At 42.7% G+C, this 24,221-nt stretch overlaps 1 protein-coding gene across 1 annotated transcript; it reads right to left on the reverse strand.

Annotated features, from left to right (window-relative positions):
• Nucleotides 1-10,929: 10,929 nt before the first annotated feature.
• On the reverse strand, nt 10,930-24,221 carry LOC309411482 (granulocyte-macrophage colony-stimulating factor receptor subunit alpha-like; the record flags this gene model as incomplete). Its single annotated transcript, XM_082008129.1, has 8 exons — nt 10,930-11,004; nt 12,067-12,148; nt 13,013-13,109; nt 13,547-13,676; nt 14,673-14,711; nt 22,287-22,426; nt 23,826-24,001; nt 24,094-24,221. The coding sequence occupies 8 exons, from the start codon at nt 24,219-24,221 to the stop codon at nt 10,930-10,932; spliced, it is 867 nt and encodes a 288-aa protein (XP_081864255.1).

Genomic DNA, 24,221 nt, shown 5'->3' on the forward strand with positions numbered 1-24,221 from the left:
TGCGTGCATTGGTGTAGATGCACCTGAGCCGGGCTATCGATTTCAACTCTGGCACATTGAACCTACCCCTAGGTTCAACTCTAGTGAGCACGGTTTTAGCCCCTCCCCGCTTCAAATCTAGTTTAAAGCCCTCTCAATGAGGCCTGCCAGCTCATGAGCAAGAATCCTTTTGCCCCTTGGAGTCAGTTGCACTCCATCTGCTGCGAGGAGGCCCGGTGCCGTGTAAACCACCCCGTGGTCAAAAAACCCAAAATTCTGACGACGGCACCAGCCCCTGAGCCACGTGTTGATCAGGTGTGCTTTCTGTTCCTTTCAGCGTTCTTCCCCGTCACTGAAGGGATTGACGAAAACACTACCTGCGCTCCCGCTCCATTGACCAGTCGCCCCAGTGCTCTCAAGTCCTTTTTGACTGCCTTAAGAGTACAAGGATCTCGCTAGGTCAAGCAGGGACAAAATTAGAAAGGCAAAAGGCCAGCTAGAGCTCAGTCTGGCCACAGTTGTAAAGGATAATAAAAAATGCTTCTACAAATATATTAATAACAAAAAGAGAGGCAAGGAGAATCTCCATCCCTTACTGGATATGGCGGGGAACATCGTCTCCAAGGACGAGGACAAGGCTGAGGTACTTAATGCTGCCTTTGCCTCAGTCTTTAATAGCCAGTCCAGGTATCCTCAGGGTATTCAGCCCCCTGAGCTGGAAGATGGGGATGGAGAGCACAGTAACCCACCCATAATCCAGGAGGAAGCAGTTAAGGACCTGTTAAACCACCTGGACACCCACAAGTCTATGGGGCCTGATGAGATCCACCCGAGAGCACTGAGAGAGCTGGCAGAGGAGCTTGCCAAGCCACTCTCCATCATTTATCAGCAGTCCTGGTTAACAGGGGAGGTCCCAGAAGAATGGAGGCTTGCCAATGTGACACCCATCTACAAGAAAGGCCCCAAGGAGGATCCTGGGAACTACAGGCCTGTCAGCCTGACCTCTGTACCGGGGAAGATCATGGAGTGGTTCGTCTTGAGAGTGCTCACAGGGCATGTGCAGGACAACCAAGGGATCAGGCCCAGCCAGCATGGGTTCATGAAAGGCAGGTCCTGCTTGACAAACCTGATCTCCTTCTATGACCAGGTGACCCACCTAGTGGATGAGAAAAAGGCTGTGGACGTTGTCTACCTGGACTTTAGTAAAGCCTTTGACACTGTCTCCCACAATATTGTCCTGGAGAAACCGGCGGCTCGTGGCTTAGACGGGTTTACTCTTTGCTGGGTGAGGAACTGGCTGGATGGCTGAGCCCAGAGAGTTGTGGTGAATGGCATTAAGTCCGTCTGGTGGCCGGTCACAAGCGGTGTTCCCCAGGGCTCTGTTCTGGGGCCGGTCTTGTTCAGTATCTTTATTGACGATCTGGATGAGGGGATCAAATGCTCCCTCAGTAAGTTTGCAGATGACACCAAGTTGGGTGGGAGTGTTGGTCTGCTGGAGGGTAGGAGGGCTCTGCAGAGGTATCTGGACAGGCTGGATCGATGGGCAGAGGTCAACTATATGAGGTTTAATAAGGCCAAGTGCAGGGTCCTGCACTTTGACCACAACAACCCCATGCAACGCTACAGGCTTGGGGAGGAGTGGCTGGAGAGCTGCCCTGCAGAAAAGGACCTGGGGGTGCTGGTTGACAGCTGGCTGTATATGAGCCGGCAGTGTGCCCAGGTGGCCAAGAAGGCCAACAGCGTCCTGGCCTGTATCAGAACTAATGTGGCTAGCAGGAGCAGGGAAATGATTGTGCCCCTGTACTCGGCACTGGTGAGGCCGCACCTTGAATACTGTGTTCAGTTTTGGGCCCCTCACTACAAGAAGGATGTTGAGGTGCTGGAGCGTGTCCAGAGAAGGGCAACGAAGCTGGTGAGGGGTCTGGAGCACAAGTCTTATGGGGAGCGGCTGAGGGAACTGGGGTTGTTTAGTCTGGAGAAGAGGAGGCTGAGGGGAGACCTTATCGCTCTCTACAACTCCCTGAAAGGGGGTTGTGGTGAGGTGGGTGTTGGTCTCGTCTCGCAACTAAGTAGTGATAGGATGAGAGGAAATGTCCTCAAGTTACGCCAGGGGAGATTTAGATTGGATATCAGGAAAAATTTCTTCACCGAGAGGGTGGTCAGGCATTGGAACAGGCTACCCAGGGAGGTGGTGGAGTTACCATCACTGGAAGTGTTCAAAAAACATGTGGATGTGGTGCTTCAGGACATGGTTTAGGCAACATGGTGGCGCTGGATTAATGGTTGGACTTGATGATCTTGAAGGTTCTTTCCAACCTAGTGATTCTGTGATTATGTGATCCGATCCATTTGCTAAATTCAGTAGTGTCAAGTTAACGAAGACTTTGCAGTCATATAAATATGCCAATCTAAGCCACAGTGTTTGCTTTAACTAACAGCAACTTTAGATGTGGCTCTGGGTCGTTCTGAGTGTTCGCCACTTCCCAGTTTGTTTTACATGATATCTGGCATGCAGATATGTAATTTTTATGTAATAGATTCTTTTAATTTCTTGCTGTTCTCAAACGATTCTAGCAAGTGATTTGAATTACCCCCTACCTTCCACTCCCAACACAGGGACAATCGAAGGAAGGTGAAGAATTCCCCAGGCTTCTGAGGAGTGAGGCAGGATCCTTAGTAGTTAGACTGTTAGAGGAAGAACTATTCTTAAGCCTGCTTTCCTTGAATAAATTTTTTTCTTTGCTTTTGTGTGTGCTCAGATCCACCAATAGAAAATTACTTCACAGACATTTCAAATTTTAAATAGCTTTGCGTTTCAGTCCACACTGCTCACTCTTGCCCACCTTTACCCAGAAAGGCGTGTTAATAATATTTTCCATTTTAAAATCCTGACGTTATGGATGAAAAAAACTATACATAAATTGAGTAATACTGAAGGCAGAGTGCATGTGAGGCAGTGTCTCAGCTGCAGAATTTGATCTCTAGAACCCCATACCTAGCATTGACTCAGTCCTTGCCAACTTTTTCGGTACCTTGGGAACAGGATTGGCATGTGTCAGATCTTCTACTCACTAAAGGATTTAATTTGCTTATTTTATGTAGCCTAAAAAGAACACAATTAATACATGTGTCAGTGTGATCTGAAATTGCCTATTCATCAAATATGCTCTACTTGGGTACCACCAGCCACCTCAGTGACCACCATCACCTTGCATAACTTTTCTGTAACACCATCCTCCCATGCCACACATATTTGTGATGCAAAGTGTGTGTCAGTATTCCTGATTAATTTTGATGACAGGATTTATATCTTCTTATGGTGGCGTTCTGGGTAACCTGAGCGTGGTCTTACAGTGTCACTGACCAGTACCTTCAGGCTGCCCAAACAGTGGCTGAATTAGTTTTAATTGATCCATTTTAAACTCTAGTCTGGACTAATTCATCAGGCCTCTCTATGCACCAACTGGCACAGCCACCCTTCCCTTCTTCTTGGGGTCTGGTTCCTGTGCTCCTTCTCTGGGTGGTGTGGGATGGGCCTTGGCCAGGGAGGTCTTGTCCAGGACCTGGCTGCACTCAGATCCTGGACAAGACCAGGACTCTGACTCTCTTGGGAACCAGCTTCCTTCAGGATATATGAAATCTTTTGTGTTCCCCTTCAACAAGCCCCACCTTCTCCTGGGAACAGTTATCTCAACAGCTTGTGAACTGCCAGTCTATAGCACGGTGGTTATGATAAGCCAGCAGCGATTTTGGTTTTGTTTAATGTACTTTTCTGTGGTTTATTCTAGTTCAGTATAGGCAATGTGAGTGGCTGAGAGTCCCCCAAGAGTAGTCAGGGGTGGGCAGAGACCTCTCCAGTTCTCCCAAGACAGCCTCTTCCAGTACCAGAGCTCTTGGTCCACAGGTGTAGGATGGTCTTCTGGGATCTCTTGCAGGTGGTGGTCCATGAAGTTGATGTAGATGTTGCTAGCCAATTCATGAATAGCTTGTCATAAATGAAAGACAGAAAACTCACTCTACATGGTCTGACATATCTGTTAATATTAATGTCTGTTTCACACTAACATTTGGAGTGTTAGGAGGAGCTCTAAGAAAAACACCAGGCTAATAGAAGCTTCAGAAATGTTATTAACCTTTCATAAGAAAGGAGTAGCTGGAACACTTGTGTTCATATCCTTCAAGAAGTTGTCAAATGTTGCATGAAGCTCTTTTGTAACAGACTAACAAGGGCTGCTTTAATCCACAGAGTTCTAGGAAATGCACAGCACAATTTTTCAAAACACTGTTTTTGAAAAAGCTATTTTAAAATAATGTTCCATTTTTTACCTTTTCCTTTTCTGGACAATGTAAATTCAGGCGAGTAGTGGATGATTTCAAGGTTTGTTTTCAACTATTTCTTCAGGCTGTCTGAGTCCCTCTGGATGGTAGTCCTCATCTTGAGCAAATCAGCTGGTCACCCCAATTTGGTGTCATCTGCAAACATGATGACAATGCACTCCATCGCCTTCTCCAGGCCATTGATAAAGACGTTAAACTGGATAGGTCTCAGGATAGACCACTGTGGTACACCACTTGTCACAAGCATTTACCCTTGGTATAATCATACTGACTGTTCCCAGTGACCTTCTCCTTAACGTGCCTGGAAATGTGCTCCAAGAGGACTCATGCCATGAATTTCCCAGTTTGATAGGCTTGCAGTTCTCTGGGTTAAACTTTTGGCCTTCTTTTGAACATGGGTGTAACAGCTTTCCTGAATAAGTTTAAGCATGTGTGCTCCCTTTCCAGAAGAAAACAGGAAACAAATGAGGAGTTTGTTTAGCATCTATTTAACAAGACCATAATGCCACCGCCTCAGTGCCTCAATGTTGTCTTTATTATACTTTCCTATTTAATTTCCAGTGAATGGTTCATAGCTCATGGCTAGGTTTTGGTGGATTAGAGCCAAACTGTGATTCACTCTGGCAATTTTGCCCAAGAGGAAAGTTATCATGAAAGATTATATAAACTAGTGTAGTCTACAACACCATCACTCTTTTAGGCGGTGACTGTGAACATTTCAACTCTGGCCACTGCTGCGTACTAAGAGAAATAGAAAGATGCTTTGCATATGTGTCCAGCATGAACTCGACCTCATTAAGAAATTGGCCTTGTTGCTCTGATATGCTGCAAAAAACTTCCCAAGCCAGTCTTTGACCAAAAGGCAATCATTAACTTTGTCAAAGGCAGTAGGTGTGCCAAGAGCTGTTTGCATCCAGCTACAGTAGAAGTTGGACAGTGTGGGGGATTGCCCCTGGCTGCACTGGTAGCTGGAAAGCTCCCCAGTGCTGGAATGTGTCCAGGAACAACTGTTCCCAGCACTGATTTGGCCAGGATTTGCAGGCAATGTCCTGAAAAATTCCTGGACATAGTCCAGAGGTTAGCTCAGGTCAGGGCTAATTTCTAAAGGCAGTTTGCATGTGTCCACCTTACTTAGAGGTTTAATAAAAAGTATCTGGTCTCTTACAAGGCAGTTGGCCTCAGTGCAAAAAAGTAGTCCTGGGAGTATTTAGTCTAATAATCAAATGTCCAGTTTCATTATAAAACTTGTCTGATAATCAAATAGCTTTGTTCAAATGTCTGGTATAGAAATCTGAGCCTTTGAATCTCAAAGTGAAAAGCAATTTTACACCAAAGCATAAACCTGATGTGTCCGTGATTCCTCCCCCAATTATGAAAAACATTGTAGGACCCCCAAAACCTGAATCGGAGACCAAAAGGAGCAGTAAGATATATGAGTTACCAAAATTAATAGGGCTACTCAGAGGATAAACTTCCTTTTCTTGTGAATGAAAGTGCTCAAAGGCTAATTCTGTTAAGAGGGGAAATAGCTGAGCATTTTCTCTTTGAGTCTTAAGACCACCTTAGAAGTCATGGTGAACCTCCAGGATTACATCTTCAGAGAGGAACAGGTGGATGGTTCACTGACCAACCATCCAAGCTGGGGAGTCAGATGATAAGACTCTTTTGATATAACTCCACATCAAGGCTGAGCCTTGTATGGAATTAAAGTTTAACCAAATGTGGAAGTTGTGTCTGGGCTCTTTTATTATCTGCTCAAGTTCTGACTTCCTTGCTGGAATATGTTTCTTTCCCAAATAAAGGAGCCCAGAAATTAAACTATACCAGTAAAATGGAGTTTGTTGCTGTGCTTCTGACCTCTGTCAAGGGTATCAAGAGACACCTCAGGAGGTGAGGTATTTGCCTCATTTTCTCACAGTCTCTACTGACTACTTAGGTCTTACAAGGGCTTATGTTGTCTGCCCATTGCTGCACTTTGTAAGGGATGCAAGTAGTATTGTTATTCTGTAGAAATGTTACCTAATATCTTTGCTTCTACAAAGGCTTCACATGTGGTGCCACTATGACAGTACATGATAAAGACGTGTCTGTGCCCACTCTGGTATCTTCCCACACAGTTAAATCAAACATTGAAATGTATTCTTTAGGTCCCATTCGTAATACAAACAGACCAAACAGTAGGTTTTTTGCCCCTCTAAAAAGAAAAATCTCCTGGCTTAGAAAAGTAGAAGGGTTAGGGAGGCTGTGCAAAATAAGAAAGCATTTGTCAAAAAGTTGAAACCCTATCACAGAAGGAAAACAGGAAAGCATGTGAATTCTGACAGGATAAATACAAGAACACAATAAGTCAGACCAAAAAAGTTTTTTATGGAACAACCTGTAAAAGGAATAAAAGAAATCTAATATATCATTTCCCAGAAAAGGAATCTTATAAGAAATAATTGAGCAAACAGATGATTAAGGTATATTAAAAGATTTGTTAAAGGAGGTAAGTTGACAGCAGAAAGTATCAGTGAGTATTTGGTACTGCAGATGCCCTTAAGGGTGTTGTCAAGCTGGGACTTTTCTTCAAGAGGAATGTGAGGGAAGATCACACTCAAAATGAAGTGCCAGTCAAAGGAGTTAGAAAAAAAAATCAACATCACATTGTTAGACCAGGAGAAAAGTCTAAGCTGCCCTAATCCTGCCCAGGAGGATCCTGACATGGATAAATAGTTACAAGTAGTTTGGGATAATAGAAAACAAAGATGGCTGTGAGGAATTTCAATAACCTGATAATAGTGAGTGACTGAATGATAAATAGGCTGATGAAATGCCAATTTCATGTACAATGGACAAAAATGTAAAGTTGCACACATGATGGCAAAAAAATCCATGCTGACATGCTGGATTGGCTGGCTGGACATTTTACTCTGATAAAGTATGGCCTTTATGCCCCTATATATTGCTGTTGCTATATGATAAATTTCCAAAAATTTTTCTGTCTTATCTAAAAATGCTTGACTTGGGAAGCTGCATCATCTAAGCATGACAGAAATCCACCTCTCTTCTGGAACAGGGAAAACACCACCAGAAGGAGAGAATCTCTTCTGAAACCACTTATGCTGATAAATCACATGAGCAGTTCAGTGTAGGGATCCAGCAAAGCAAGAGTGTAAAGAAATCCAGCAATCTAGCACTGGAAAGAGTAACACATGTGAGTTAATAAAAGTGTTAGCAGAACCTGCCCCAGTGTTATTCGGAAAAGAGGAGAACATTAAGGGCTGAAATGATAACAGTTTTCTAAGGCTCACTTAGAGACATTGGCTGCAATGGTCAGCTAAATCTAATATTTAGCAGCAAAAACTCTCAACCCTGCCACATTCTCTAAGCAGAGGAGACAGGCAATAGGGCTTTTACAGCACTCTACACAGCAGCACTAAAGCAGGGACTCTCCTGCAGAACACAATCTCAAATTTGAAATATGGCAAAGTAAACCTTAGGTGTCCCAGGGTTCTGGGAAAATGGCCTAACAGAGCCTACATCAAGAACAATATCCCAGAAGATATCCCTATTCACATATCTTCAGAAATGGTTCCCTTATGTTTATCATTTTTCTTAAAAGGCTGTTGCTAGTCCTTTCAAAAGTGCTCCATCCATACAAATGAATTTATGGCAAGGTAAGGCCGAGTCAGACACCCGTGACCAACAACAGAAATGGTAATATTTTTCTGAAAACCTTTGATGGAGCTCATATGTTTTCCAGGAGTGAACCTGTAAGAACAGAGGTTGGGCATACACTTTCGATAGAAAATGAGAGACAGAAAAGCAGTTGCTCCAAATCTAATGTACCCTTCCTCCAAGATGAACCATTGCTCTGTGCACAAGGGTCTGATCTTTCTCGAACAGAAATGTAAGTCTGTGCTGGTCTCAAAGTCTCAGCATTAGGTATAGCACTTTATAGAGAATACATGTAGTTGTTGTCTTGTGCAGATATGATACTTCTTCATAAGTCTGAGAATCCTCCAATGGTCAGAAGAACCTAGGCCTCCTCAGGCTGCTTTCTCCAGCTGTATGTCACCTCACACTGGGAACTATAAATGCCATTGGAAATGTCTGAACTCTAAAAAGGACAAAAGTTCTCACCAGACTAGTCCCTTTCCTTTCTGATAATGATCTGCACAATTCTCAAATTCCTTCATCTGCAGTATTGTTGGATCAAAAGATGAGAAACAGTTCCTACATCTATATAAAACAAGCATATTATTGAAATGGGTTACATTCCTCCACAATAAGAAGACCTAAGCACCCCCCTTCTGCTACTACATCTCAGTTCTTTCTCCTTTGAGTAAGATTTATGATGCTTTCTGACTGCACAGACTAGTACTCCTTGTGGGATTCATGAGAGACAAAGGGCCCTTCCAGTCAGTGAAACAGAAAAAGAAGAACTGTCTCTAAAGGCCATTATTCCTTTTCCTACCTCAGAGGGACCACCAAAACACATGAGTTACCTCAGCTCTTCGTTTCCAACACCGGGCTTTCCTATGCTTCCCCAAGCCCTAACCCTAAGGCTATATATTAGGTGGAGAATGCATCAGGAAATGAAAAAAAGGTGCTGGCTCAAACTGACAGCTCAGCACTGAAAAGAAACAAGAAGATCCTTCTGAGTCAAGTCCTATTCCCAAGTGGAAGAGGCAATTGTTACTCAGTAGTTCTCTAGGCAACTGTACCAGTACATAGTACAATTCCAGCTATCCCAGTTGCTTTAAGTGTACAAATGGGTGCCATTGTTTCACAACAGGGACTTGGAAAGGCTGACCAGCTTTTACAAGAGCCATTTAGAGAAATATTTAGAGAAATATTTAGGTTGGAAGGTACCCCTGAAGGTCATTGAGTTCAACCTCCCACTTAAAGCAGAGCCAACTTCAATGTTAGATCCAGTTGCTTGTGCAGTTGTGTTTTGAATATATCCAAGGATGGAGGTTTCACAGCCTCTCTGGACACCTGTTCCAGAAACTATCCAACTACTCTCACCTGTAAGTTATTCTTTTTCCTTATATCAAATTGGACTTTCTCTTGCTGCAAATTGTGACTCTTCCCTCTCATCCTCACACTGTGCAACTCCCACACAAGTCTGTTTTGTCGTCTTCACACACAGTGGATGACAGTGGTAGATCCCCTTAGCTTCTCTTCTCCAGGCTGAAAATCTCAGTTCCTTTAGACCCTCATAATCATTTTGGTGCCCTGCTGCTGAACTTACCCTGTTTGTCAATGTCTGTCTTGTACTAGGAGGCTGAAATCTGGACACGAAACTGCATGTGCAGACTCAGGAGTGCTGAGTAGAGGGAATAACCACTGTGCTTGACCTACTGGGTCCACTCCTCTCAGGATAGCCTAGTATGTGGATAGTTTTCATTACCATAAGGAAGCACTTTTGATTTGTGTTCAGTTTATTGCCCACCATGACCTCAGAGCCTTTTCTGCAGACCTGTCAGTCAGTCATAGGATACATGCAGTTAGTTTATCCCAGGTACTTGTATTTCCATTTGCTTCAGGAGTTTACTATCAACCCATTTCTTCAGCCTGTCAAGAGCCCTCTGAATGGCAGGCCTACCCTCCAGTATATTGAGCAGTGTCCCCAGTTTGCTGTCATCCACAGTCTTGCTAAGGCTGCATTTCAAACCATTGTCCAAGTTACTGTTAGTACTAAATACTATGAGTCTCAGCATTGATCCTTGAGGAGTGTTGCTCATAACCAGTCACTGCACTCAACAACAGCCTGGGCTGTTTTCCCAATACCTTTTCCTAACCCTATGGCTCTGAAAAATTATTGTCCAGCTGAGTAGTAGAGACCTCTGTACAAAAGGACACAGAGATTAACTGAGTCACGCACTCAATATTTTAAAATACTAAGAAGTTAAAGAGGAATAAAAGTAGTAAAAAGGCAAGGGAGCAGTAAGAACATAAAGAGCTAGTTCCCTACAGAAGTGAATTCTGGGCTGATATCTAGTTAATGGTGGCTGATCTCTTAACTTGTAAGTAACACACTTAAGCTCTAGGATTAGTTGGGGTTTTAGACATGCTCCTGTACTTTGAGATTCCTCTTGATTGCAGGCCACCACTCAATGTGTCAGCCTGTTTTCAATCCCATTCTCAGTTTTCTAGTTGCCCATGTATACTTTAAGAGATCTGAGGAAACTTCAAGTATGAATAGGCCTGTTCTTGACAGTAGAACAATGGCAGTCAGGCACGAGAATTTTTTTTTATTTATTTGTCTCAGTAAATTAATTCTTATTCTTTTTAATATGAGACAAACCCATTGTTTTTCCTTAAACAAATTAAAATGTAACTAAAACTTCTTGACTGAAATATTTCAATCAATCATATTCACAAAATGGAAGGTACTCAATAAGGACAAGTTACTCTAACAGTTAGTGTTAGCCAAAATTAAAGTAAATACAGTGGCATTTAAAAAAATTACATATGAGGTATCACTCTCTCTTGGCTGCACTACTATTTTGCCAAGAAAAGGAAGAAAGTGAAAAAAGCCTATTTATTATTCCAAACTTTCCACAGAAATATACAGTTGCCTGAGCTAAGAAATGCACTTTCAGATTCCTCAGTTTTTCTTGGTTATTTCACTATGTCAGTGACTAATATTATGTCTTCATTTTCAGATGTTATTGACTGAATTTTGCCCTCCATCAGCTGAAAAGAAAATAAAAACTCCGTTAGTTTTATACATAACCTTAGGTTAGCTTCTACTTAATTATGCACAATTCTGAGAGTATTTAAACTTTTGTTGCATATTTTCTAGAAAAATTTCACTCCTTTGCTTCTTAGCTGATAAGCTTTCCTCAGCTGGATATAACAGTGAAATTTCAGCAACTTTGTAATACTGACACGTGATTTTTTACTTGCCTGGAAGTAGGCAGGGAGAACATGTGCTTTTCGCCAATGCACCACACAGAATACTACAAATCATCTCAAACAAATTAATACAAAAGGATTAACTTCACTAAGGTGTGAAAGTAGATGAGTACACATTTTCCTGAAGTTTAGCTAATTGAACAGATCATGAGAAACTACTGAACATAACATGACAATTTGCTAGACAAGAAAAGGGTGCAAGTGAGCTGCTGATCTGGTCAAACGCTGTGTCTGACCACCACAGTCTGCCCTGTTACCTTACAAAATACTATTATGAACTTCTTTCTGTGTCACGTTGCTTTCTATCCTGTGTGTGTAACTTGCTAGCAAACTTCATTGAAGCTGAACTAGTGGGTGAGTAGGAGAAGACCTGCACCTGGAAAGACCCAAGGTGAGAGCTGATGACCTGGTGCGGGGACCCAGGGTCCAGACACAGAGATCAGGTGCGAGGAACTTATGATTCTATGATTACTGTGAATGAAGAGAGTGAGGGTGTATGCATGTCTCACTGGCAAACTTCAGCCCTGCTCAGCCAGAGAGGAACAGCAGGCAGCGACCCAGTTTATGTGACTGTTGTTGGTGTTGATGTGGTGCCATCCGTCCTGGTCTTTGTGGCTGGCTGCACTAGTGTCCTCTGTGTGTGTGTTTATGCATGTGCAGAGTGTGGAAGAGCACTGCATTTGACTTCCCTTAACAAACTTACCTGGTGCTTTTCTCTTGTAATTCCTCAATATATAGCAGAGAGAACTCTGTGTTAACTTCCTTATCATTTAAAAAATAACTGCAATGGAGTCTTGTATGTATTTCACACATTTAAAATGAAATAGAAAGAGAACATACCTCTGGATTTGTATTAGGCAGTCCACGGAATACATTTTTTGGCTCTGGGATTTGTGGAAATGCAGCTTTCCAACAGCCAGTCCTGGAGAGCAAGAGGGATGGAATAGAAAAGAAAAATTAAGTAACCGTCACGTGTCAAAACCATTGCATCCTTGACCAGCTCTTATCTTCCTCTTCCAGGATAGAAGAGAAATAAAAAATATACATCATCTCAGCACAGAAGGGACACGTATCAGGAAAACACTGAGAATTTGGATGGTAATAGTTTCATTTTTGGTTAAAGTTTCACTAGTAGTTATTTTCTTCTTTGAAAGGAAATGGAACTCCTGACTGTCCTGCTCATTCACAACCAGTGAAAAGTGGGTGTAAAAATTTTAATAAGTTGGAAGAACAGTATCTTCTTTGAATTACTGTATATTTCTATACAAAGTGCATGATACAGCAGAATATTCTTTTTATTCCTGTTTTACTTACATGGTTTATTTCAAGAAGCAAGCTGCTTAGCTTATGTGCTTGCAGATACATTCAGTTTGCTAGGACAATTCTAGTGAACACTGCAAAATCTTTACCAGTAAGTACAATCAACCTGTGTGTTTGCAATAAATTCAAGTTCAAGAAATCAGAAAACCTATTGCATAGACAGTCTACATTGCAAACATTCAGAGCAGCTGTACTGTCAATATAAGTAATTGCATATAATTCCTCTCCTTGCCATGTTGACAGAATAGGCCCTGGACAAAGTTGTGTGGATCAGCCGGGGAGGGTCTTTGGGCAAGTACTCTTTATAGTACTTGCCTCAGGATCACTCATTTGGATTGATTTCTACTAGAGTGTGCGTGAAAAAAATTTATCTATGCTACAGAGATGCCTCTACCATATTTGTTTAAGAACTGCAGATGTTTCACACAGCCACACAAAACAAAATAAATGCATGAATTCAGTTTACCTTTTGTAGAACAAAATTGCAACAATTGCCACTAAGAGGGTTGCTACTGCTACTGCAAGTAAAATCCATACCGAAGAAGAAATAATTTCTTCATTTCCTGAAAGAGAAACAGTCATAAAGTGTTGTTGTTAATGAAGAGGACACATCTGTGTCAAACATCTGCTCTGTTGACTGACTGGTGAATGTCAATCTGAAAGGTTTCACTTGGTATACAAATCAATCTTTAATTTAGCACCTTAGCAGTAACATCTGCTGGGAAGGATTGACATTAAGCCTGCTTGTCCGTTCCCTACACTAAGCAGGTATGCACTTCACTTGCAAATGTGTAGTGTAACTTTTTGTATTGATTTCCAATGTCAGACTGTTAAGAGATGTATTAATTCTCTTCCTCTTCTTGTTCTCAGTGACGTGGAGGAAAACAAAATGTTTGTCAAGCCTTTATATATCTGTGTGTCCGTAGAAGCACAGCAATGTGTGAGGTAGACAGGGCATTGTTGGGGAAGAGTAGCCCAAGGCATGGGTTTTTGTCCTTACCAAACTCTACAGGCGCACTCCACTCCCCCCAGGCTGGGCTCATGAAGCAGGCACTGCCAGCTGTTCTCATTTTCAGGAGGTACTTCTTTCTTGTATTGGATCTTTGAAATGTGTGACTACTTCCCCCTTCCTAAAAACAAAGCAAAACTGAGTTGTTTTTCTGTGTTGCATTATGGATGTTGATAATATGCAAGTGCCGTTTACTAGTGAAACTCTTACAAAGCTAGGAGAGCATTGCTTGTTAAAGTAGACTGCTGTTACAAAGCAAAAAATAAACATATCCATTTATAGTATGTCTATAATACATACATATCCATGTATCTCCTTTAAAAAATAACCTGTCACTCACTAAACATTTTATCTTTAGAAGCTTTTCACCTTTTAAACTGTATCCTGTAATTTCTTACAATACAGTCTGATCTAGTGATAATTTTCCTTGTCACATTGGCAGAAGCAGAAAAATATCTTGAATTGTCTCATTTCAGTACTGCTAGAGTTGAGTGATTTGAGGAATAACCTGTCTGCATGCACCTCACCTTCCTCATTCTTTGCATTATGACTTTTCAGGAAAACCATAACTTTCCAGCCAAACCTGTAAAACAAGTAGAAGACTGCAATACTTAGTGTTACTACAATTTGCTGAAACATGCTTGCTCTTGGATACTTTCAGGACAGAGGTGGGATGTGCAAGCTGCATTGATTGGAAGGAGGTGCAGCATACCTGGAGGACAGCCTCCATCCCAAAGGATCCCAAAAGGCTTTTGTGGTCTTTGTTTTTCATAAAGAAAATTAAATTCCTGGGAGATTTGTTTTCTGCTGTCACTGATGTGTAGCTTCAAATTCTGATCCAGATATTTGAGGAGGAGAGTGGGCAATATAACGGAAAAGGGAAGGTTTTTCAAATACTTACAGAATAGTAACAAAGTTCTGCCTTGAATGTATAATAAATGACATATGTCATGATGATGTAGCAGTTTGACACATTAATGAAATTTATAAATAAGGATCCCATAAAGCATAGGACATTGAACACATAAAGATATAAAGGCATTTGCATACTAGTTACTTTTCACAAATGACTATAAAACTAACATGTATTTCTAATTCATAGTACCAGAATACTTACTTGTATAGAAGTATATTTGAGTTTTCCCTCAGGATTATCCTGTAAGGTGAGAAAAAAACCCTTTATTTTTATGACTTTGTTTTGTGTTTAGATAATAAGTCGTTATTATCCACTATCCCCTTTTTCTGCATTACTCTTTATCTACTTGTCAGTTTTTCAGAAGAACTAGTAATTTATCTAACATTTAGTATCTAATATATAATTCATCTACAATGGCATGTTTATATAGTAACTAATTCTTTTATGGAAAAGTAATTGTTTTGCTTACCACAAGAGTTAAGAAATAAATTTTATTTCAGATTGGTGATTAAACTGAAACACAAGCAAACCAGACCCGAATGAAAACTGTAACTTTATTCTTACACACACCAAGAAAAAAAAAAACAAACAAAAACCCTGTGAAATAAACTTTTTAGTTTACATCTAGTGTTTATATCTTACAATAAATCTCTCTATATTTAATTGCAAATACTATGTAAGTATTGTTTCCTTTCCCTCAGATGAAAATATACATGATTGACATGGATTCACAGATATTTTAGGCTTCCCTCCCACTAAATTTTTGATAGACAGAGTAAAATTCACTCATCTTTTCTGAATAGCCATGATGACTACCATGTAACGGCTGCAGGGAGTGCCAGAGCCTCCCACTGGTAACCGATGGCAAACAGCGGTGTGAGGTGTGACCAGGCGGCTGATCTCTCAGCCTGGTGGCGGAGCAACGAGAGGAGGTAGAAAGGTGAAGGAGCATCAGGGAGTCAGAGAAGGAGATGGACTCGAGGAACCATGCTCTGCTCTCCCTGAGACAGAAGCAGGAACAGCCACCAGAAAAAAAACCACACTGTGAGGGTGAAAGCAGTAGCTTAAAGGAGAGGAGTGAATGGAGGCAAGTCCATGCTCTATGCTCGGCAGGTGAACCCCCTCCTTGCCCACCTTGCCTGCCCAGGTGCCTCTGTACAACAGGTGTGAGGCTCTGGATGTGGAAGGCCGGTTTATGGATGATGTGGATGATGGTCCAGCTACACCATACATTTTGCCAAGGTCAGAAAGGCCTACCCCCGCATCACGACCACCCCCACGAGGAAGAATTGACAGGTTGGTTGTAGGCGACTCCCTTCTGAGGGGAACTGAAGGTCCAATATGCCAGAAAGACCCTTCTCTCAGGGAAGTCTGCTGCCTCCCTGGGGCCCGGGTTAAGGACATCACTAGGAAATTCCCTAGTTTTCTGTGTGCAGCCCTCGGACTATTATCCACTACTGCTCCTCCATGTGAGTGGCAGTGAAGCCACAACACATAGCCCAAGGGCTATCAAAAGAGACTTCAGGGCCTTGGGATGGTTGGTAAAGGAATCTGGAGCACAGGGTATTTTTCCTTCTCTCCTTCCAGTTGCGGGCAGCAACATAGGGAGGAACAGACGGGCCCAGTCTATTAATGTATGGCTCTATGACTGGTGCCACTGCCACAATTTCAGTTTTTTGAAATCGGGATGGTCTACACAGCACCTGGCTTGCTGGCATCAGATGGGATTAACCTTTCTCAAAGGGGGAAGAAGGTCTTTGCTCGCAAGTTAGCGGGGCTCATTGATGGGGCTTTAAACTAGACTCAAAGAGGGAAGGGAATAATATCAGGCTTACCCACAACAAGCTGTGGGATGGCACACAAAGGTTAGAGGGATTGGATGCTAGCGAGGCCCCTCAACCTGTTGCACCAGAGAAAGACCTCAGAGGAACTAAAGGGTGTTCATCTAAGAGGGTGACACATCTGACAGCCCAGCTGAAGTGCCTCCACACCAATGGATGCAGCATGGGCAACAAACAGGAGGAGCTTGAAGCCACCATGCTGCTAGAAAACTACGACCTGTTTGCCATTACTGAAACTTGGTGGGATGAATTCCATGACTGGAATGCAGCTATGGATGGCTACAGGCTGTTGGGAAGGGACAGGCGAGGAAGGAGGGGGCAGAGGTATTGATTGCCCTCTACATCAAGAGATGGATAGAGTGCGAAGAGCTGTCTCTGAAGAATTGCCACAAGCAGGTCCAAAGCTTGTGGGTAAGAATCAGGGACCGAGGCAACAAGGGGAACCTTGTGGTTGGTGTCTACTATAGGCCACCCGATCAAGGGGAACCTATTGATAAAGCCTTCTTACTCCAGCTACAGGAGGCATTGTGCTCACAGTCTCTCATCCTGCTGGGGGACTTAATCAGGGACCTAACCACCCTGATCCCTGGTGGAAAAGTAGCACAGCAAGCTGTAAGCAATCCAGGAGACTCCTGGAGTACATGGAGGACAACTTCCTATGCCAGATAATAGACAGCCCTACCAGAGGAAATGCCATACTGGACCTGTTGGTCACCAGCACAAATGAGCTAATTGGTGACATCAAGATTGGGGGCAGCCTGGGCTGCAATGATCATGCACTTGTGGCGTTCGCAGTCCTGAGGGATATGGGGCAGGTCAGGACCCTGAATTTTAGGAAAGCAAACTTCCAGCTCTTCAGGGAGTGAGTCAGTAGGACCTTTTGGGAAACTGCCCTCAGGGACAAGGAAGCAGAACAGAGCTGGCAGATCTTTAAGGATGCTTTCCAGGGAAGGAAGGCAAGAGGCCATCATGGCTGAGTGGAGACCTGATGGGCAAACTAAATGGCAAGAAGGAAATGCACAGGCAGTGGAAGCAGGGACAGGTATCCTGGGATGAGTACAGGGACGCTGCCAGGTTGTGTAGGGATGGGGTCAAGAAGGCCAAGGTGCAGCTAGAGCTGAATTTGGCAAGGGATGAAAAGAATAATAAGAAGGGTTTCTACAGTATGTCGGCCAGAAAAGGAAGGTGAAAGCAAGCATACCCCCTTGATGAGCACGACTGGCAACCTGGTAACAACAGACAAGGAGAAGGCTGAGGTACTGAAGGACTTCTTTGCCTCAGGCTTCACTGGCTGTCTCTCTTCCCATACCTCTCAAGTGGATGGACTGCAAGACGGGAACTGGAGGAGCAAAGTCCCTCCCATTGTAAGAGAAGATCCAGGTTTGAGACCACCTGAGGAAACTGAACATGCACAAGTCTATGGGACCTGATGAGATGCATCCCAGAGTCCTGAGGGAACTAGCTGATGTTGTTTCCAAGCCACTCTCCATGATATTTGAAAAGTCCTGGCAGTCAGGTGAAGTCCCTGGAGACTGGGAAAAAGGAAACATTGCACTGATTTTTAAAAAAGGTAGAAAGGAGGGAACTACAAACCCATCAGCCTCACCTCTGTGCCTGGGGAGATCATGGAACAGATCCTCCTAGAAGCTATGCTAAGGCACGTAGAGACCAGGGACAGGATTTGCGACAGCCAACATGGCTTCACTAAGGATAAGTCCTGCCTGACTAATGTAGTGGCCTTCCAGGATGGAGTGACCACATCAGTGGACAAGGGAAGATCTACAGTTGACGTGTATCTGGACTTCTGCAAGGTCTTTGACAGGGCCCCCCACAAATCCTTCTCTCCAAACTCATGAGATATAGATTTGATGGGTGGACTGTTTGGTGGATGAGGAATTGGCTGGATGATTGCATAGAGAGGATACTGGTCAATGGCTCAATGTCCAGATGGAGATCAGTGATGAGTGGTGTCCATCAGGGTTCCATATTGGGACCAGTACTCTTAATATCTTCATCAGTGACATAGTGGGATCGAGTGCACCCTCAGCAAGTTTGCAGATGACAACACAAAGCTGAGTGGTGCTGTTGACATACCTGAGGGATGGGATGCCATCCAGAAGGACCTGGATAAGCTCAAGGAATGGGGCCATGTGAACCTCATGAAGTTCAACAAGGCCAAGTGCGGGGTCCTGCACCTGGGTTGGGGCAGCCTCCAGTATCAATACAGGCTGGGGGATGAAGGGATCGAGAGCAGCCCTGCTGAGAAGGACTTGGGGGTACTGGTGGATGACAACCTGGACATCAGTCAGCAATGTACACTTGCAGCCCAGAAGGTCAACCGTATCCTGGGCTGCATCCAAAGCAGCATGGCCAGCAGGTCGAGGGAGGTGATTCCGCCCCTCTACTACACTCTGGTGAGATCCCACCTGGAGTTCTGCGTCCAGCTCTGGAGCCCTCAGCACAGGAAAGACACAGACCTGTTGGAGAGGGTCCAGAGGAGGCCACCAAAATGATCAGAGGGATGGAACACCTCTTCTGTGAAGAAAGGCTGAGAGTGTTGGGGTTGTTGAGCCTGGAGAAGAGAAGGCTCCAGGGAGACTTTATTGCAGTTTTCCAGTACTTCAAGGGGGCTTCTAAGAAAGGTGGGGACAGACTTTTTAGCAGGGTCTGTAGTGGTAGGACAAGGGGTAATAGTTTTAAACTAAAAGAGGGCAGATTTAGACTAGACATAAAGAAGGTTATGTTGGGCAACCACCCAGGTTGCCCAGAGAGGTGGTAGGTGCCCCATCCCTAGCAACACTGAAGGTCAGGTTGGACGGGGCTCTGAGCAACCTGATCTAGTTGCAGATGTCCCTGCTTATTGCCGAGGAGTTGGACTAGATGACCCATAAAGGTCCCTTCCAACCCAAAGATTCTATGATTCTACCATAATACAGTGACCACATACAACTAATGGCTGCAGATGATATCATCTCCATTCGCCTGCCAGAGTTACGTATTTTTAAATTATTTTGCCTTCTGTATTACTCCATTTTAAACCAAAATGAAATTAATCCAAACTTGTTTTATCAAATAACTGCAAGAATACTCATGTGGCACCTGAACATGAGTTTTTGCAAGGCATGCTGCCATACAGGACAGCTTCTAGAATCTATAAACAAGCTAGCTTAAGCACAGGCATCTAGGAGAAAGTGCAACAATAGAGTCTCCTTTTTTTTGTGTTTATAGTCAAATAATATAAGAGAAATGAAAACAATGAGGTCATGGAAGACTTCAGAAAGTGGTGTTCCAGAAGGATAACTGGTCTTTTGCAAATTTTGGCAGAGAGATGTATTAAAGGGCACTGTGTTTAAAAAATGAAGGAGAAAATGTGCGTGATAGTTAAAAGACATTCCCCCCTGCAGAGGGTGGTGACACTAATCTACTGGCCTGACCTGATGCATGTCTGTTGTTTGCCAGGGGCCAAGATCCAGGATGCTGCAGAAGGACTGCCAAACTTGTCTCGCCATTGAACTATTACACCTTCCTGCTCTTCTGTGTGGACACCAATGATATGGCCAGGGGTAACCTGGATGGTTTAAAGGGTGACTGCAGAACTCGGCGGGGGGATGGTGAAGGGCAGGAAGCCCAGATGGTGTCTCCTCAGTCCTTCTAGTGAGAGAGAAAGGCTTGAGCAGAATAGAACCCATCCAGCAGGTCAACACCTGTGTGAGTGGCTGGTGTAAGGTAGGCCACAGGTAAGGCTTTGGCTTCTATGACCTTGGGACCCTTTTTGAGAAATGGGGACTATTGGGAAGGCAAGGGATGCATCTCACCTTGCAAACAGACTAACCTGGTCCTTGTGCTCTGTGTAGAGTGACCTGAATGCTGACCTGAAGTTCAGTCTTGGGACAAATGATGAAACAGTAAGAGAGCTTGTGAGCAGGCATCAGAGGACAGACCATCACAGGTGACAATGTAATAGGTGTTTGTTCCAGATCTCCTCGTCAAGAAAAGGAAGCAGATGAGACCCTCTTCAGGCAGCTTGAGAAAGCCTCACAGCCACAGGACTTGGTACTCAAGGGAAATTGCCCTGGAGGGTTGATCTACGAGGACAGCCTCCTCAGAGCACAAGAATGGTCCATTCTGGTGTGCAGAAATCGAGCAAGTGCGCCAGGTGAGCACGGCAGGACATGAAGCTTGAGTCTGAGCTCAGAGACAGAAAGGAAGCATGCAGAAAGTAGAAGAAGGGGTTTGGGAAGAATACAAAAACATCATCTGCACATGCAGGAATGGAGTCAGGAAAGCCAAAGCTCAGCTGGAGTTGAGGCTAGTGAGGGAGGTGGACACAAGAAAGGTTTTTATGAGTGCACTGGCAAAAGGGAGGTTAAGGAGAATGCAGGCCTGTTTCTCACTGAGTTAGGGGAGCTTAGTGACAAAGGGCATGGGAAAAGCTGAGGTATTTGGTGCTTTTTTAGCTCAGTTTTCACTGGTAAGATTTCCCTTCAGGTTTCCCACATATCCTGATTTATAAAAACTTAAAACATTGCTGAAGAGGAATCCAAGATGCTCAGCAAACTCATTTTATCAGTGTCAGACATAAAAAATGTGATTGCAGTTATGTTACTAATGGTGTTATCCTTTTTTTGTTTGCTCCCAATGCAAGTAATATCCAATTGTGAAATGAAAGTTTAAAGGCTAATTGTAATACAATATATGTTGGTCATAGTGTATTAATAAAACCATACAAGTTTATACCTGGCAGTGGTAAAGCAATACATTTTGCAGTACAGTAATTGCTGGACCTTGACATAATTAGTAAAATTAAACCCGCTGATGTTATTTTAAAAAATTATAGGCAGCTCAGACTATGTGTGAATTGAATAATTTTTATAAACGAAATATTAGGTATATTAAAAGACTTTAAGAACTTTGTATTGCTTTACTGTAATGCAATTTCATTCCAATATCACACAGAATTTTCTATAAGCTTTCTTTGCTGCAATGGCCAAGGGATTTGGAGAAGTAATGCAGTTTTGTAGCAGTTAGTTAGGCTTACAAGAAAACTTGTCTATGAAATAGCAAGCCTGATCCAGACTAAGAAGTTCCAAATAACAGAAATTTAGGGAATGACATCAGCCACTAAGCGGCCAAATCTGGTTGTATTACAGGCAGGTTTTTCCTTTGTAGTCACTCTGTGCCACTCTATGGTCATTTGATGCAATTCTGCCACAGTTACTGTAAGTTTAGGTCTGCTCTTGCAGTGGAACTCAGCAATCTCACTCCTTCCCTATTGCTGCAAAAAGACTTGTAAAGCCAAGGTCTGAATTTGACTTTCAGTAGCTTAAATATTTCTTTCAGTAACCTGTGCTTATTCACACCACCTTTCTGCTCTCTCTCACATTTATTTTTCTTTTTATTTAACATTATACAGCTTCAACTCTTGGACCAACAGGTGTGTTGCTTAGATATCCAGATATCTGGATAAGCTATTTACATTTCATATATATTGATATTTGATATTTCATTCACCATCATCTCCTCATACTTGTTAAATGTGGATGCGCATTTCTCTGTATGGTGTTTACAGCTGAGCTCTGCCCTTTCACAAAGATGCAGTCACCACTGGAAAGACTCCAATCCAGAACAGCTCCAACAGGTCTTAGTGAAAGAAGTGCCTTTTCTGGGTTTTGTCACAGCCAAGGCTGTGATATGTTCAAGTCTTGATTAACAATGTTTCTCTTAGTCCCACACAGTCATAGTCACAGTCAACCAGTGTATCTATCTCCAGCAATATCTCACACGGGAACAGGGATAAAAAATGGGTCAGTATGGCATAACAGGGTGCCTGAAAGGCACAACCACAAAGGAATACAGTGCTATGTATGAGGAAGGCTACACCATACAGAAGAGACTGATTTTCTTTCTATCCATGTGTATTGGTGAATGCAAACATATGTATTAATGTTAAATGTAAATGAAGACTTCCTCTTACCTTATACTTTATGCTGATTTCATATTTAAAACAGTTGTTTTTGTTAGAATGACTTATTTGGGGTCGTTGCCATTGAATTATGCAATCATTTTTAATTTCATCACAGTTGACAGTGATTTTTGATGGAGGCATCAGCTTTTCTGAAATGATATAACCAAGATTTCAATTAATTAAAATCACTTGATCTCTTTTTGCTTTTGATAAAAGAGAGTGCAATTGCAAATAACACCTCTATGAAGAAAGATACTAATTTGTATCTATTTTTCTTAGGAACTCTGTTAGAAATAATTGAAAGTACAAAGTTCATTAAATCCTGTCCCCAGGATGAGAAAAAACAGGGACTAAGCTAGGGAGCATGACTTAGGAGCATGCAAAGATACATATTCCCTCCATTTACTTTTCTAGATGAATAAGGTAGAGTCCTGTCTTCTTTTTATGAGGATGTTTTTTAAGTTGATGATGTTATGAGGATGTTTTTAAGCTGATGCTAACCCAAATGTAAGAAATCCCAAGGTCATTTTTTTACTTCAAGCCTCCACACGATGCTTCTGTAACATGAAGGTGTTGCTTGCTTGATATGATGAACTATGCAGTTTATTCCCCCCTTCCAAAAAATTAGCCATGCAAATTTAAGTTTTATGACACTTCAGTTTTAAGAATCTAGCCAACCTCTTCACATATCTCACCTAAGTTCACAGATGTGAGCAAAAATATGAGGACCTTTATATTTTGATCATCGCCAAGGACTTGATTACTGTAACAGCGAAAGACAGCTGCTCATGACAGAAAGGGTGGTAAAAGGCTGATAGAGGAAACCTTAGTTTCAGCTAGACTGCTACTTTACATCAATATTTAGAGGCAGGTCTGGCTTACTTTTGATGGGCTGTTTGGTCAAAGAACAGTCTTTTTTTCATTTGCCTTGTGTGATATTGCAGCTCAGTTCCTTTCCCTCATAAAATGAAGCCTTGTTTGTCCATTTTTTTTGGAGGCAATACCAAAAACAGTGGGACTTTGCCAAAAAGGCTTTGCCACAGTAAAAGTAATTTCACAGGATGCTTCCAAGTAGAGTACCACATGTGAAAGAGCATATGAAAACCTGGGGTGTTTTGTATACATATTAGTTTATTTAATCAAGGGTATGATCTCTGTGTATGCCATCCCCACTGGAAATAAGAAGGAGAAATCAGTGCTCAGATAAATTTCTCCCAAAAAGCCTCCACTGTTGAATTGTCTTCGGCCATCATTGAAAGGACAGCAGGGGGAAGTACAGTGTCCTAAGTCCAGTGGACCTTGCTGGAGAAAGACCTAAAAACAGTAAGAGTAGATTGCTAAAGAATCTGAGGCAGGCTGCAGCTGTGGAGCTTTCCTGATAATTTCCCTCATTGCTCTTTTGCTTGGGGAATAGGTTTTCTTGAAGGGGCCACAGTCTCTTACTTTCAACTCTAGGTGAGAATGGGTACTTGATTCCTTCTCAGGGATAAATGTTCCACTACCCTCATACAATAATGAAAATAAAGCAGAAAGAAATTATTTTCTTACCAATTTTATACAGTTCAATGTACTCATCATAGAACTGGATCAGGGAGTCTTTGCTGGACCCATTCACCAGGAAGTAAGCTTTTTCAGTTCCTATCCTCACATTTTGGAACCTACATCCCATGTTTCTGCCATTTTCATCTTTAATGTAAAGCTCACATTCCATCTCGTCGTCATCTCTGTATATAGAAAGGTATTTTAGTTAAATATGGGCAGTGTGATGTGTTGAATGAGAATTCAGACTTCCCTAGACTCAAGCAGACCTACTTACCTCGAGTTCTGCCAGTAGAGAAAATACTGTGTATCTCCTGGAGCATCCCTGCCTGCCTGCCAAGTGCAGTTCATGAGGGAAACGTTATAAAGCACACAGGAGAAGTTTTCAATGGCCGACCCATCCAT

The sequence above is a fragment of the Phaethon aethereus genome (assembly GCF_964289735.1).
Source record: "Phaethon aethereus genome assembly, chromosome: 1".
Taxonomy (NCBI): domain Eukaryota; kingdom Metazoa; phylum Chordata; class Aves; order Phaethontiformes; family Phaethontidae; genus Phaethon; species Phaethon aethereus.